The sequence below is a fragment of the Stegastes partitus genome, unplaced genomic scaffold (genome assembly GCF_000690725.1).
Source record: "Stegastes partitus isolate 25-593 unplaced genomic scaffold, Stegastes_partitus-1.0.2 Scaffold1054, whole genome shotgun sequence".
Taxonomy (NCBI): domain Eukaryota; kingdom Metazoa; phylum Chordata; class Actinopteri; family Pomacentridae; genus Stegastes; species Stegastes partitus.
The window spans coordinates 235,905-251,351 of NW_007578785.1; the positions used below are offsets into that span (position 1 = coordinate 235,905).

The 15,447-nt window shown below is 43.9% G+C and overlaps 1 protein-coding gene across 1 annotated transcript in view; it reads right to left on the reverse strand.

The window, feature by feature from the left end:
• The window catches only part of caskin1 (CASK interacting protein 1), a 75,680-nt gene that overhangs the window by 47,314 nt on the left and 12,919 nt on the right, over positions 1–15,447 (reverse strand). The window contains exons 2-6 of the mRNA XM_008295515.1: positions 10,368–10,465; positions 10,092–10,237; positions 4,696–4,791; positions 4,309–4,439; positions 1,835–1,943 (exon numbers count right to left, since the gene is read on the reverse strand). Coding sequence (XP_008293737.1) covers positions 1,835–1,943; positions 4,309–4,439; positions 4,696–4,791; positions 10,092–10,235 — 480 coding nt within the window. The 5' untranslated portion in view covers positions 10,236–10,237; positions 10,368–10,465. The remainder of the gene's footprint in view (positions 1–1,834; positions 1,944–4,308; positions 4,440–4,695; positions 4,792–10,091; positions 10,238–10,367; positions 10,466–15,447) is intronic.

Here is a 15,447-nt window from a genome sequence, read left to right on the forward strand (position 1 = left end):
TAGAAACTGATAAACTCTCATCAATAAAAACATCCGTATGGTCTCACTGGAAGCTTCCACACAAGCTACTGCTATGACCCGAACATGGAAACACCCTGAAGTGCAACACAAGCATCATTTTTTCTGGCGTTAAATTTCTTCCTACTAATAGGCGTGTTGGTGTTTATTTTGGAAAAATACGATTCCAAGGCTTCTACAAAGCTTTGATGTGCGGCCGCTGATTGACAGCCGTGACTGACGGTTGCCTCCCTCGCTGCTTTCACCTGCCCCAGAAGTTGTGTCTGACTTTTGAAGCTTCTGTTTAAAGAATAAACAGAGACTTTTCCACCGTCTCGCAGCTTTACCGTGTTTGTGGTTCCGGAGTTGCGCAAAACAAAACCTTCGCTTGATGTTGCGATGCCGTATTCTACTGAAATGTAATGTTTGTAACTTTGATTTCTGCCCTGTTAGCACAATGCAACTAAAGTAAGGAGCAACATGTTCCAGAGAACAAAAGACACCTGTGCAGTCTGATTCAAAGGATCGGGGCTTTAAACGTAGAAAATGGTGCCGAACAAACAAGCTGCAGCTCTGGGCCTCGACGCAAACCAAAGGCTGACGTCACACCTCTCTACGTCCGTATTTATACACGGATTTTGCCACTTTTACTCCACTGCGTTCAGATTTCATAGCAGTTTTGGATATTTAGATCCTGAGAGCTCCTCTAGTCTTGGCAGTCTTGGTGGGCACCATTTGGACGGCTCTGGTCGGGGATTTTAATCCAGTCTGCAGTGCAAACTTGGCTAACTTTTAACCACTACCACAGTCATAACTACTACCTCTGATATGTTAAATCCCTCCTCGCTGTATGAGTTCCTGACTTCTTCCACCATCTATGACATGGGTTCTCAACTGGTCTCACCCTGGGACCCACATGTTCCCGTGGTCATGAAGTCGCCACCCAGTTTTACTTTTCAATATATTTTACTGTGCAACATGCATGTCAGAGCTTATAACCATGCACAGTAACTGGAACATGACAACTGCATGTACAGAAGTGAATAAAACCATCACTCAGACGGGGGACAGGGGGTTGTGGGCGCTGAGCTTCTGGTCCGACCGACGGTGGCGGGAGGGGGGATATTTGGAGATCCAAACTGATATCCGGATTCCAGCACAGTGAACCAATAGGTGGCTATTCGGGTCCAGCCCTAGTATGAAAACCCACATTTTAAATACTCCGGGTCATGTTTTTGTCATCTTGCGTTCCGACATCAACACAAACTTAAAATGAACTCAAACAAACTATGGTTACCGTGCCTGTCAAAATAAAAGTTTTTTCAAAATAAAAAATGAGTCCAACCTGAGACGCACATTAAATATTATTTAAATTTGACCAGCTGTCCGCGACCCACCCAGAACAGGTCCGCGACCCACCCTTGGGTCGCGACCCACCAGTTGAGAACCCCTGATCTATGACACCAACCTACAGGCCCATTTGTGGAACAATAAGCTAGCAGTGCTGTTGTTAGCCGTTAGCTGGTGCTCTGAATGTGTTTTTAGCCTTTATTTGTTGGCACCATTAGCATTGTGTTGCAGCTGCACAGACAACCGTCGCTGCATTACTAAAGAAACCTTGTTCTGGCCTTGTTCTGTGGAATATCCTGTAATTTCCCAAGTGATGAGCTAAAGTGCATATCATTCCCAACCTCTCCTTGTAATGTTTTCTCCATCCCTGCTTATGATATTTGCCTGCACCACATGTTTAGCCTTGAACAATGTCTACACCTTGTTCGTGCAGTTAGACTGAAATCATCCCTTTCAGCTGGAATGCTTTCAGCAAAGTTCCACCAACCTCCAGCAGGAGTCTCACTGCCTCGGTCTTCCCACAGAGGGCAGCTTCGTGCAGGGCAGTGCCCGCTTTGGTCTGTCTGTTGATGTCGATGCCGGCCTGGATCAGCAGCCTGGAAGCAGAGGGTGGGAGGGCAGGAGAGAGGAGGCGAGGAAGGGAAGGAAGGGAGTCGGAAGACATAACGGAGCAAGAAGGAGAGAGAGTCGGAGGGAAAGAAAAATTAAGTGTGAAAAATTGCACAGGAGAGAGGACGAGGAGGCGAGTGAGGTGTCAGGAGGAACAAAGACATGCAGGGATGCAGGAAGAGGAGGATATGAAGTCAAATAAGAGAAGTAGGGAAGAATTTCTGCTTTTAAATTCAACATTAGAGTTTTAAGGACGCTCTGCTGGGCAGGTAGGAAAAGAAAAAAAACTATTCAAGTACAACACAAGCGCCTCGTCTGACTTTCTAAATTTAGTTCAGTTCAAGTAAGCAAACCAGAAGCCAAAGTAAACAGAAGACGTGGCAAGGATTACACTTTATCAGTTATTATTATTCACATTTAACGTGACTGGACTCCTTCAGCCTGTTCTACACATGAGTTACTTTAAACAGATTTTATTGAAAGTTTCTAGGACAAAAAACAACATTGTGGTGCTCAGAAGTACATTTTACTGATAAAACTTAAACAGCTTTTCTTAAGTTACATGTTGAACGCAGGGCTTTTTTAGTAGTTTGAGAGAAACATGAAGCTACGACGTGGTATTACTAACTCTGGGCTCGTTCCATGTCACCTCACTTAGCTCATATTATCATGACAGCTTCTATTAAGTTATTAGGAACTCGCAAAATCCAAAAACTTTGATCGCTGAGTTCAACACTTGTCCCTCTAAAGCCTCACCAGTCGCTTACTTTTACCTCGATTGGGCAACTCCACGAGATCCTGAGGATAATTTGCAGCTAAACAGTCATCGCTGAATGTTTTAAAGTAATCAAATTAATAACAATAAATACCTAGACAAAAAAAAATTAATATTTTACACTTTCTTGCAACTGAATTTTGATTCTGTGCTGCAGTAATATAGTTATTTCATATCATATCATATAATTAAGGGCCAGAAGCCTCATTAAAAACAGCTTTTAAGGTATTCTGACTGGAGGAGGATTATTCTAAACCATCTGAGTGTTAATATTTACTGCAGATATATTAAAAAATGACAAGGTAGAATATTACTCCTTCATCATTTAGTAACTAGAAATAGATATTTATAGATAGATATTTGAAAACAAAGCTGCCAAACAGACTTCTAAAGGATTCGTTTCATTTGAAGGTGAAACAAAAACGTTATCAGCTTGAATCTAGCACGACTGTACAAAAGCCAAACTCTGCAGCGGATTACGCGTCCGACTTTCTCGTGACCGGACACGCTAACTTCCCGGAGTCACAGCTGGTTGACTCACAACTGCTCAGAGCCGAGAACTCGTCATCGTCACGCAATCTCCCCAAACAACAGTGAATTGTAATTTTTACACGAAGCTAATGCTTCGAAAGAGCATGAAGACAAAAGACAGTGTGATCTGATGAGACAAAAAAAATTAAAAAATGTGTCGGGCCCTGAACTTTGCATGCTGACACATTTTAGATCATCAGTGTTAGCGTTTAGCTCGCTAAGCTACAAATGCTGTACATCTGGCTTTGGCTGCAGAGGCATCATTTCATTGTTTGTGTAGGTTTTGCAGATAATAAGTGCAGAACATCACCAGTTTTACCCGTGAAATAACAGGGTCAGAGGAAAGTTCATCAAGAAAACAAGCTGCCGAACACGTTTAATTCAACTCAGCGTGAGTGTCTTCCACAGACTGCCGGCCGCGGCAAATGAGCATCATTTATCAGCGTCACTATGAGAGAGGAACGCTCTGCTCTATCAGCTTTGACAGCCTTTATTCTCCCACTCTGTTCCAAACTCCATTCCTCTCTCTATCTGGGTATTTTTCTACCTTCCCCTTTCTCTCTCTTATCTCCCCTCGGTTGCCGTCCTCTCTCATCTCTCACTGTCTCCCTCCCTCTCTCCTGAGTTACTTTAAAAACAGTTGAGAGGGACAAACGGACTTTCCGTCGGGATCCTCTCGCGCCCGAGTTTGTGCCGAATGCTGACATCGCCGCGGCAACGGATGCTGTGATGCAGTTTTTTTGAGGGAAACGTAAACAAAAAAAAAATGAGACGTCAGAGGCCCGGCTGGGGATGAGCTTATAACGATTTGACATTCAGCGTGACGGAGCGGATCTGCAGTCACATCGGCTGTCTCCTGAAATGTATTTAGTGAGTACGTGACGGATGCATCGCTGTACGGCGTTTGTTTTTATTCCTTTATTGGATGTTATTGTTCCCCCCCCTGCTGTGTGGCGCATCTGTTTTGTCAGAACTCTCGGGAGGATGCTTAAACTCGATGATTCATTAGACACGCCGTGCGATGGAGTGGATGAACAACGCGGTACCTGATGATGTCTATGTGTCCGTTCTTGGCAGCCAGGTGAAGCGGAGATGTCCCGTTCGGGTCGGTGGTGTCTCCTTTTTTGGGCTCCAGCAAAGCGGCGCACATGTTACTGGACAGCAACAACTGGACCACCTGCACGCAAAGAGAACATCAGCGACGCGTTTTTCTGCGGATGCTCTAGATCAGGGGTGCCCAATCCTGGTCCTCGAGAGCCCCTATCCGGCATGTTTTAGATGTTTCCCTTCTTCCAACACACCTGATTCACATGATCAGGATCGGATCAGGATGTTGGAAGAGGGAAACATCTAAAACATGCCGGATAGGGGCTCTCGAGGACCAGGATTGGGCATCCCTGCTCTTGATAACGAGTAAAACCGCGGCTTCTTACCCCAACTCTGCCAAACTCGCAGGCCAGGTCCAGAGGTGTTTTCCCCGCGTTGTCCACAATGCACGGGTTGGACTGGTGCTGCAGAAGCATCTCAGACTGGAAAGACACAAAAAGCACATCAGATCTGTCCGCGTGTTGAAAAGAGGCCTGGAAAGGGCAGCAGGCTAACGCAAGCAGACAAACAATCATTCCACCAGGAGACAGAGTGAAACCGACAGTTGACATTTACAACCACGCTGTTAACTATAAATATTGGAACGGAGCATTTTCACCTTGCTTAATGCGTTTATATAAGTACTTTTTGGAAGACAACACTTCGACACGTCTCAAGTAACTTTCAGATCGTGCATCATAGAACAGAGCGATGGTGGGTTTTAGAAATACGGATGTTTGGTTGTAGTTTCTTCATGCAAGTTTTTTCTGTCCTCACAAAGTAATTCGTGTTAAACTCTCTAACCCGTTGTCTGTTCTTTGTTATTATAGTTATTTCTGGTCAATATCTGGCACTAGAATTTCCTTTGGGAACAACAAAGTTCTGTTTTCTTTCGGTAAACTCCTAAAAACTCATTCAAGCTATGTATTTTGTTTTTTCAAGACAATAATCTCTTTGTAAAATGACTTTTAAGCAGCAGGTGCATTCTCTAAAATGTGCACATCAACCCACCCCAACACTACCCGCTGCAGCCCGAGCACACCAGCTCGCCCATGACTCAAACCATTTTACGCTACGCGATGACAAGATGCTACGCTGGTGTAATTAAGCCATAAATGTTCAAGCCAGAAACTGATTCTAAAGAAGAATATGGACGCAGAACGCCGAAACCCTGCAAGTTGACAGGATTGGTTCCATTGGTTTGGTTCAAATCAAACCCCGGCTGTCTGTTCTTGTTTTTGTCAACATCACACCGAAGTTTCAAGGTGAAAATATGCAGCCATGGTGCTTATTTTGCTCACGATTTGTCTTCTGGCTTATAAAAATAAAAACATCATATAGACATGTTAACATGGCAAAAAATGTATTTAAAAAAAATGTTTAATTGTCCTAAAATCGGGAAAAGAATCTCCAGCATCATGGTGACATTTTTCACAAGGATAAAAAGACTGAAAAGAAAATGCGGAATGAGAAATTGCATTGCAGTGCAGCAGTGAAGCTAGCAGAACAGAGGCTAGCTGCTAGCCGCTGGCTATATGGAGTCATACTTTGGCAATTTATCTTGCATTTAAAGAAGATAAAGGAGAAAAAGATTAGAAAAAGATTAACAAGGTTGGAGTAATTAGCATGTTCGGCTAACTAGCAAAACTGCGGAAGTGGAAATTTTTCAAAAGTTCACGAGTGTTGTGATGTGTTTGCTAATGTTTTTAGAAACGATGGCGGCCATTTAATGCTCTATTTTCAGTTAATATAGTTAATATATTACCATTTTTTCTTTGTAACGTCATATCGTCTGAGGAAAATGTTCTCAACAGCCTCATCTTTTCATCGGCATTTCCGACGTTACGTTACCGTCCCATTAGCATGCTAAATGATTAGCCTCGGTTAGCGGCTCTAGTCATCAAACAGCGGTGTTTTCACAACTCCATGAACACCTAAAACTGTGTTCATTTTGTAAATTAATGTATTCCAATGTTCTCGAACGCAGAGCTTAGCAGCGCGGCTCAGTGAACAGCTAACATTCTTTGGACTTGTGAGACTCAACCAAACACAAAGGTCCCAGACGGCCTGCAGGTTCTGACCCACAACCTTCGTCTAGCTGTGGGGCGACACTGTTGCTGCGCCACAAGGATGAAAAGACATAATTATGTAATGCAGACACACTCGGTCGCAAAGAAACACACATCACACGCTCTCACATAATACAGGCTCAGTCAAAACACATTTTAACGTCTCGCTGTTCAAAAAGACGAGCAAAACACATTATCAGGGTCACGTCATTGCGCCTGTTGATTTCCATCTCAAAGTGCTTCTAACATCATTGTACGATTTGCACTTTTGACTGTCGTGAAAAAAGCACAATATGGTAATGATTCAGATGTGACAGGAAGCTGTTTACTGAGACAAATTGAGTGTACGGTATCTCTGTTACAAACAGTCGAGTTTTGCCAGTTTTTATCTCAAGGTGAGTTAAAAAAAGAAGAAGAGGATTTTCCCTGTTTAAAAAAGCAGCTTGTCATGTTACCACGACTTCAGAAGAGCGCAGCGGCATCAGGTGACAGGAAAAGACGAGTTAAAATGGGAGAAAAAATCCTTTTCCCCACCACATAAATGATTTTACTGTGCTTTCAGCTTCATAATGCTTCTTAAAAATAGCCCACATTAGGAGAAAACACAACGTTAGAGTCTCTCGTCTCAGGTAGAACCCCGTCTCCTGGTCATCTTTGCTTTTAAAGCAATTGTCTCATTATTTTGAGCTTCCTGTATGTTCTGTTTTTAATTTTGCTTATGATATATTTATCTGTCCGTGCACACTGGGAGCAGCTGCGGATTAAAGCTTTAGCTCCCGTTTGTTGCTCTGTATAAATCATAGATATTTAATCGAGTAGAAGCAGCGGTTCTTCTTCAGCTGTGGTGATTGTGAAAGCTCAGCTCGGCTCTTCTCTCCTCCGGGGTATCTTAGCTGCTGGAGTGAGTCGGCTGTATTGCATTGTTGTTTCTTTGGCAAGCCTGCAGCAGCACTGCAGTGTTTCCCCCCCATGTTATTATTTTTTTTCCCCCCTTTATAGGGAAAGCCTCTGAAATGGAATCTCTTCAGTTCATTTTGTTTCCGAGGACATCATGTGTTTTCTCGACACATGAAAAATGTTATGGGGCTATAAAGTGAGTATAGCAGGGACCACTGAAGGAGCTTATTGTGGGTATAACCCGGCAAGAACAAGATGTAGACGATGCTAGAGTTTAAAGTAGATGGTTCCAGACGACTTAATTCCAGGTAAAGCACAGGTGTGATGAAAAATACTATGACAATCCCATGTAGCTTTCTAGCTATGTTTGCGTTCAGCACTATAGTTTCATTCTGGGACTAAAGTAGAGTAACTGTGCTTGGCTCATAGTTTAAAACATCCTCATTTATCTCATACTTTTTGTTTCGGAGCCCAACAGTTGAGCCTCTACCTGAAACAGACGACAAAAAGCCCACCTTGTTCTGATTGGCCAGCTTCCGGAAGCCTCTCGACACCTTGTACTTGTGAGCATCACTTCATCCCGTTGTCTTACTAAACTGTAGCCTTACTAGGTAACATAATTTCTCATCCCCGATTGGAAATTTCTCAAATCCATCTGTACATATTTGAAAACGGATCCAGAATGGACGGCAGCAACATCCGCAGAAACAACGATGATAGCAAGACGACGCTGTTCGGCAACTATTATGCTCATTACCTGCTTATTGTGTGCTGGGGGATTTAGTATTTTTGATCACAAATATCTAACTAATAGGGTAGCATAGCCAAAAAATGTTATCCTGCCAAACAACTGTATAGTTACTCGCTACCCGGTCAATAATTTGTATGCTGGAGTACATTAAATGCCCATAATACTACTGAAGTACTTTGATTTGCAAGACCGTACACTTACCAAGAAGACCGTAGTTTGACTTTGTGGGTGTTTGGTGCCTGGAGCAGATAACGATATAAAGTAATCTGTGACCAGCTTGGCACGAAAGTATTAAAAAAAACGTTGGAAAACTAGTGTTCAGAGCAGCCTCAAGCCTCAGTTCTTGGCTCACAGTGACGACTCTCATCTACATTTACCCCATTATCTAAAACTTTGGCCACATTTAAAACAACGTAGGAGTTCATGTGTCCAACAGTTGCCTATTTACACATCCAGCAGACACAGGGCAACATTAGCATTCATTTGAAGTTGGGTTTCTGGGGGCCTGTGGGATGTAACTCTAATATTTACCGTCTTATTATCTTCGCCTTTGTCTGGCCCAACTCCCTGTATGGCTCTTTAGCTGCTAAACGCTCCGGCTGATGTTTTCTGGGCAGGTAGTTTGTGCAGTGGGCTGTTTTTGACTTGACACTCTCAGAGGGCTGAGAGTGAACGAGAGTATTACAGCTGCAAGCCAGAAAACTTACACCGAAGGATGTTAATACGGGCTGCAGAACTGAGAGGACGTGCAGACTCAAGAGGTAAATCTCAGTTGGTACGTCAGTTTAAGCAACACCTATAGCATCATATGTGGTCATTTTATCCATGATGGTGTAAAAATGTTGACTATAGCAGCTTTAAATGTTCCAACATTAAGTAATGTTTAGACATGTATTTAGCCTCGCCTACTTCAGAACTAAATATTTTTGTTATGTGAATCTAGACAACTACTAACATCTACAGTTGAAACCAGAAGTTTACATCCACTGTATAAAAAGACATATAACCTTGTTTTTTTTCTCACTGTCTGACATTAAATCAGACTAAACTATTCCTGTTTTAGGTCAGTTAGGATTACAAAAATTATTTCTATTTGCTAAACACCAGAATAATGAAAGAGAGAATTTTTTTTTATTACTTTCTTCAATGTCAGAAGTTTACGTAGACTAAGATGCCTTCAAACTAATTGGGAAAGCCCAGATGATGATATAATTAATCCAAAAGCCAGATTACAGTTTGCAAATGCACACAGGGACAAATACCTTAATTTCTAGAGACATGTCCTGCGACATGACGAAACTAAAACTGAACTGTTTGGCCTTAATGACCATCGTTACATTTGGAGGAAAAAGGGGGACGCTTGAAGCCTGAGAACATCATCCCAACTGTGAAGCACGGGGGTGGCAGCATCATGCTGTGGGGCTGTTTTTGTGCACTTTACACAATAGATGGCATCATGAGGACAGAACGTTATGTGGAAATATTGAAGCCACATCTCAAGACATCAGCCAGGAAGTTAAAGCTTGGGCGTAAATGGGTCTTCCAAATGGACAATGACCCTCAGCATAGCGCCAGATTAGTTAGAAAGAGGCTTCAGGACAACAAAGTCAATGTGTGGAGTGGCCGTCACAAAGTCCTGATCTCAGTCCTGTAGAAAATTTGTGGGCAGAGCCTTACAAACCTGACTCAGCTCCACCGGTTCTGTCAGGAGGAATGGGCCAGAACTCTGTGAAACGATTGTGAGAAGCTTGTGGAAGGAAACCCAAAACGTTTGACCCAAGTCATAGAGTTTAAAGGCAACGCTGCCAAATGCTAAGAAAATGTATGTAGACTTCTGACTCTGAAGAAAGTAATTAAAAATTCTCTCTCTCATTGTTCTGGTGTTCAGCAAATAGAAATAATGTTGGTAATCCTGACTGACCTAAAACAGGAACAGTTTAGCCTGATTTAATATCAGACGGTGAGAAAATAAAGGTTATGTGTCTTTTTATAGTGTGGATGTAAACTTCTCTCTGCTGTCACTCACCACGTCGTAGTGTCCGTGCTGCGCCGACAGGTGGAGAGGAATTTGTCCCTCATCTGATTGGCCGTTGACGGACGAACCTGATTTCAGCAGCATCTTCATCGGCTCCGCCTTCCCCTGCCAGGCGGCGTAATGCAGCGGCCGCATACCTGCACACACAGAAACACACACAGTCTGAGCATCTCCATTACATGTTATTGACTGATGGGTTTATGTACATGTGTGAGGGTCATGTTTCCTACATGCTTCTGTTTTCCGGTGTGTGTGTTTGCCTCTCACCTTTCTGGTCTCTGATGTCGACAGCAGCCTGCGACTCCAGCAGCAGAGAGATGAGCTCCAGGTTGCCGTTAAGGGCCGCATGGTGCAGTGGAGAAAACCTGCAAACACATCACGGGTTACATTTCCAGCCCAATATCTCACCATTCATTTAGTTTTTTTCCACCCTGAACGACAGCCTTTCGGATCAAACGATAATAAAGACCACACACACTGAAACACGCACGCAGGTCAACGATAATGGCAAAACTTAGCATGACAAATAGATTTAATAACAGGGGATTAAGGAGCCGACATCTGATGTGTATCTGCTGCAGAGCTGCAAAACAGAGCAGAGGAGGAGGGATGAGATGGAGAGAGATACATGCACAAGGGGAAAGGTATTATATTATGGAGAGCAGGCAGTGGGTGTGTGTGTGAGGCCAGAGGGTTTATGCTGAGTTGATGAGATTGATATGTCAGCTTTGATGAATAAGCGTGAGAAACGGTATGAGGAGGAGAAAGCATCACACGACCCGAGGACACGTACGAATGAAAGAGGAAAAATCGTCCCTCACACCTTGGGTCTGACTCAGACTGGCGGTGACATGTGTCGTCTCTCTCCTCGGCGTGATTTGCTGTTTACTGCCAAACACTGTCACCGATAGCTTCAGGTGGGCTCTTACTCCCATGAAACCGAGCTAGCAGAACTACGCTGCCCTTTCCACCCCGCGGGCCCGTGCATCGGGACTCGAGCTGTGTCTGTTTTTAAAATGCAACCGGATGACATTTTCAGAAGGTTGACACATCCAGTGCCGTCCGGTGCTACTAAATTTTTTCCAGCAGGTTCGGTGGCGTCGGTGCTCACTGACTCATTGTTGTGAGGATGCTCAGGATTAGGAGGAAGTGAAAATGTCAATTTTTTGCTGTAGCTTTTCAAATCTCGCTGTGGCCGCGGGACACGCGCGCTAATTGCATTTCGAAATTCTCCCAAGTGTGTCTTATCTAGAGAACCCTGGGCTGTTCGTTTTGACCTTGCAGTTTTGCAGCTGTTACTGTCTAAATTTGGGGGATGTTTTTTTTTTGAGGTGGAGATTTCAAAAAAACAGCCCGAGGCTTAAGGGGTTAACGGTGAAAAGTGCAGTGACTGGAGCTGTTATTGACATTCGCTCCGGTCGGATGTTTTGCACAGCAGGCAAGTTGAAGAGATCGTCATGTTTGCTTGATGGGAGGTTAAGCTTCAAGATAAATCTGACCGGGAATTTCTCGGGTACTGACCAACCTGCTCATCCATCTATACAAGGGAGGTTACACTTGCAGCTACCCGGAGCAAATAAACATGTAAGAAGATAAGCAAATAGAGTTGCTGCTTTTGTGTAGCTGTTCTAGCAGATCCATCCATCCATCATCTATACACCGCTTAATCCTCACTAGGGTCGCTGGAGTCTATCCCAGCTGACTCAGGGTGAAGGCAGGTTCACCTGGACAGGTAACCAGTCTATCACAGGGCTACACTTAGAGACAGACAACCAAGCACACTCACATTCACACCTACAGACAATTTAGAATCACCAATTAACCTCAGCATGTTTTTGGACTGTGGGAGGAAGCCGGAGAACCCGGAGAGAACCCACGCTGCATGAGGAGAACATGCAAACTCCACGCAGAAAGATCCCGGGTGTCCTCACCAGGCCACGAACCGGCGAGGCGACGACGCTAACCCCCTCTGCTCAACTCGCCTTTCACTATTATGGATAGCACAACTTGATGAGGTTAATCTTATTGCCGCATTGTGAAAGTGTCGGTCGTAGGTTTATACTGACGAATTTCTAGTCTAGTTTATTTTTAAAGGCGTCCTTACTTCACCGTTATCGCTCAAATGTTTGCACAGGCTCGAGGTCAACAGCAATAACAATTCAATCAGTTCGTTAGCTACGTCCAGCTAAAATTAATCCAGTCCTGCAATAAATGCCACCTTCAGGGAAGTAATAACCTTCAGTTTTATTGAAACCGCCTTAAAGAGATTTGATTCAATGTTAGAATCGTTTAGAGGCTGCAACTGAGGTGTATCATAACGAGGAGTGTTTCTAATATTGGGCTGCACGGTGGTGCAGTGGTTAGCATCGTTGCCTCACAGCAAGAAGATCGCTGGTTCGCGTCACCCAGGTTAACCCTGAATCCAAAACGGCATTAAAATCATCATTAGAGGAGGCACGATTTCTTGCAGGACTGTTATATTAGACTGTATTATTTATCACGGTCTGGTAATCCAGCAGTTGAGTGCGAATAAGTGAACCTCCATGTTTCACCTATATGCAGTGATACGATGCCACAATCAGCTCCAATAATCCATTTGAACGGGCAAGTTATGATCATTTAACACTGTTCATATCAGCATCTTGTGTTGTGGGACACGTTCATAGAGCTGATCTTGTATTTTACCATCCAGTTCTCCCGTCAGCCACAACTTACGCGTCCCTGCACGAAGGGATTCCAATGGATTCGACTGTTTTATTTGAAAATTAGCATTTCAGCGACTTGCTTTGGATTCTCTCTGGCAGACGACAGACTCTCGCTTTTCTTCAGGATGCTCATTTACATTTCGCATTATCCTCCATTGTGTGTTTCCGCTTTTCCGACGGGGAGAAAGGAGTGAAGAGAGTAAAAATAAAAATTAAATAAATCACCGCTTTAAATTGCCTCTGAGTGCAACTTTTTCGCGTGAATGATAACACAAATGAAACGCGCCCCGGTGTTTTTCCGCTCCCCTGAGAACGGGGCTTTCCTTGATCCCAGCCTGCGAACTGCTGCCATACATCATCATTAAAAAAGGTTGAATAATGATCCAAGCGAGGCAGCCGAGTGCACCTGTGAAATCAATATCATATTCTCTAGTTTACACCTCCGAAGGAGCCAAATTAGCTGAGCGTGACAGAAAAAAAAAAAGAAAAGAACGGCGGTTTCTGTCATCAAACTGCTGCACACAATAGAATTAAAGCTTCGTCTTCCTCCAGAAGAACTCGTCTCCTATGGATGAGCAGGTTCCTAATGTGTGTTTCAGGATTCAAGCAGAAATGCAAACTGTACTTTCTGACGGTGGAAGCTGATGGGAGATTAGTACGGTTGACAGAAACAAAATAAAATGTGAAGAAGTGCATCGAGTGAAGGCTTCAGATGCACCTAAAGCTAAATATAAAAATCAATGCAACCCTAATTCAATGTAATCAGGCTGTTTTGGGATGAGAAAGCTGGGACTGGATGGAGACCAGAGGCCGGATGGAGACTTGAAGCTGGATGGAGACTGGAAGCTGGATGGAGACTAGAGGCTTGATAGAGACTAGAGGCTGGATGGAGACTAGAGGCTGGATGGAGACCAGAGGCTTGATAGAGACTAGAGGCTTGATTGAGACTAGAGGCTGGATGGAGACTAGAAGCTGGATGGAGGCTAGAGGCCGGATGGAGATCAGAGGCTGGATGGAGACTAGAGGCTTGATAGAGACTAGAGGCTGGATGGAGACTAGAGGCTGGATGGAGACCAGAGGCTTGATAGAGACTAGAGGCTTGATAGAGACTAGAGGCTGGATGGAGACTTGAAACTGGATGGAGACTAGAGGCTGGATGGAGACCAGAGGCTTGACAGAGACTAGAGGCTGGATGGAGACTAGAGACTGGATGGAGACAAGAGGCTTCTCTGTGCACAATCGTCCAGCTAGCATCAACCATCATCTGCATGCGAGATGTTTAGGGATCATCAGGAAATTGTAGAGTCTGTTGCTAAGAACATGTGGCATTCTGGGTACAGTACAGGAGATGCACTGAATTCACACAAAGATGATTTTAAGCCTCATTCAGATGCAGATTTGTACATTATGAAAGCAGCATTCTGTTTATTTAAATGTGAAAAGTGCAATAAAAATATTTTGCCCTTTAAAATCAGTAAATAATTTGCGATAAATACTGCTGGAGTCAACACTGTAAAACCTGTTAGCTGGATCGTAATCAACCCTTTGAATTAAACATCACACGTAGACCATCGCTGAGGCTTCACGCTGCTTCCAACCACCAGACCCTGAGCGGCGTTCCCACCACGCATGTGCCGTAACCCATTTCTGCATCTCAGCAACAACTGCGTCGCCGTCGCGTCGCTCTTCCCTCCGGGGTTAAACGGGGATAGCGTTACACAATGCCGCGATAGGCTGAGTGGAACAGTGTGTGTGTTGTGTGTGTGTGCAGAGTGTGTCAGTGGGGTGCATGTATGGGGGAAGTAGAGGGAAGCCCTCGCTTTTGCCAAGTAGTAAAACCTGACATGCAATATTTATATCCTCCTCCTTCTTCTTCCTCTCGTTCTTATTCCACTCATCTCCCTCCTTCCCCTTCCTCAGCCAGGTGACAGCTCCTCCACAGCTCCTTCCTCTCCAGTCTAACCTCCTCTCATCTCGTCTCTTCCTCTCTTTCCCTCCATAAATCCTTCGCTGTCTTCCCATCTTCTTCCTGAGACCAATCCACAGTCGGTGTCCATCTTACAGCTCAATCATGTAATCTGTGGCCTTCAGGCTTCTGATGTCAAGAGCTCAATGCTGCATGTGTTTCAGGACTGACGACAAAAACAGTACAAATAAAAAATGTCCAGTTTGCTGTTATGGATCATCCATCATGTGTCATTTGGGTCATGTGTGTTTTTGCCTTATTCAGTTGTGACAGTAGAGTTCTACATAAGAGAGAAGTAACTCGCAGCAAAAGCTCTACACATGGCAGCATCTAAAGCGTTCTTTTCCCAACTCTTTATTTAAATTGTGGAATTATTTTCCATTTCTTACGGGTTATTGATCAAACCTATAAAAACTACATACAGTCGTGACTCCATAATCTGACCCTTAACAATCCTAAACCTTGCTATCCGACAGGTTTTTAGGAAAAACGAACTGAACCCATTAAAAACAGCCTTAACATACCGACAGCCTTGGATTCTGACTCCGACATGACATTTAATGTCACCAATCAGGATAACGCCGTATTATCTGACTGAACAATCCCACAGATTGGCTACGTTCACACTGCAGGACTTGATGCTCAATGAGGATTTCTTTGTGAGTTTGTTCACATT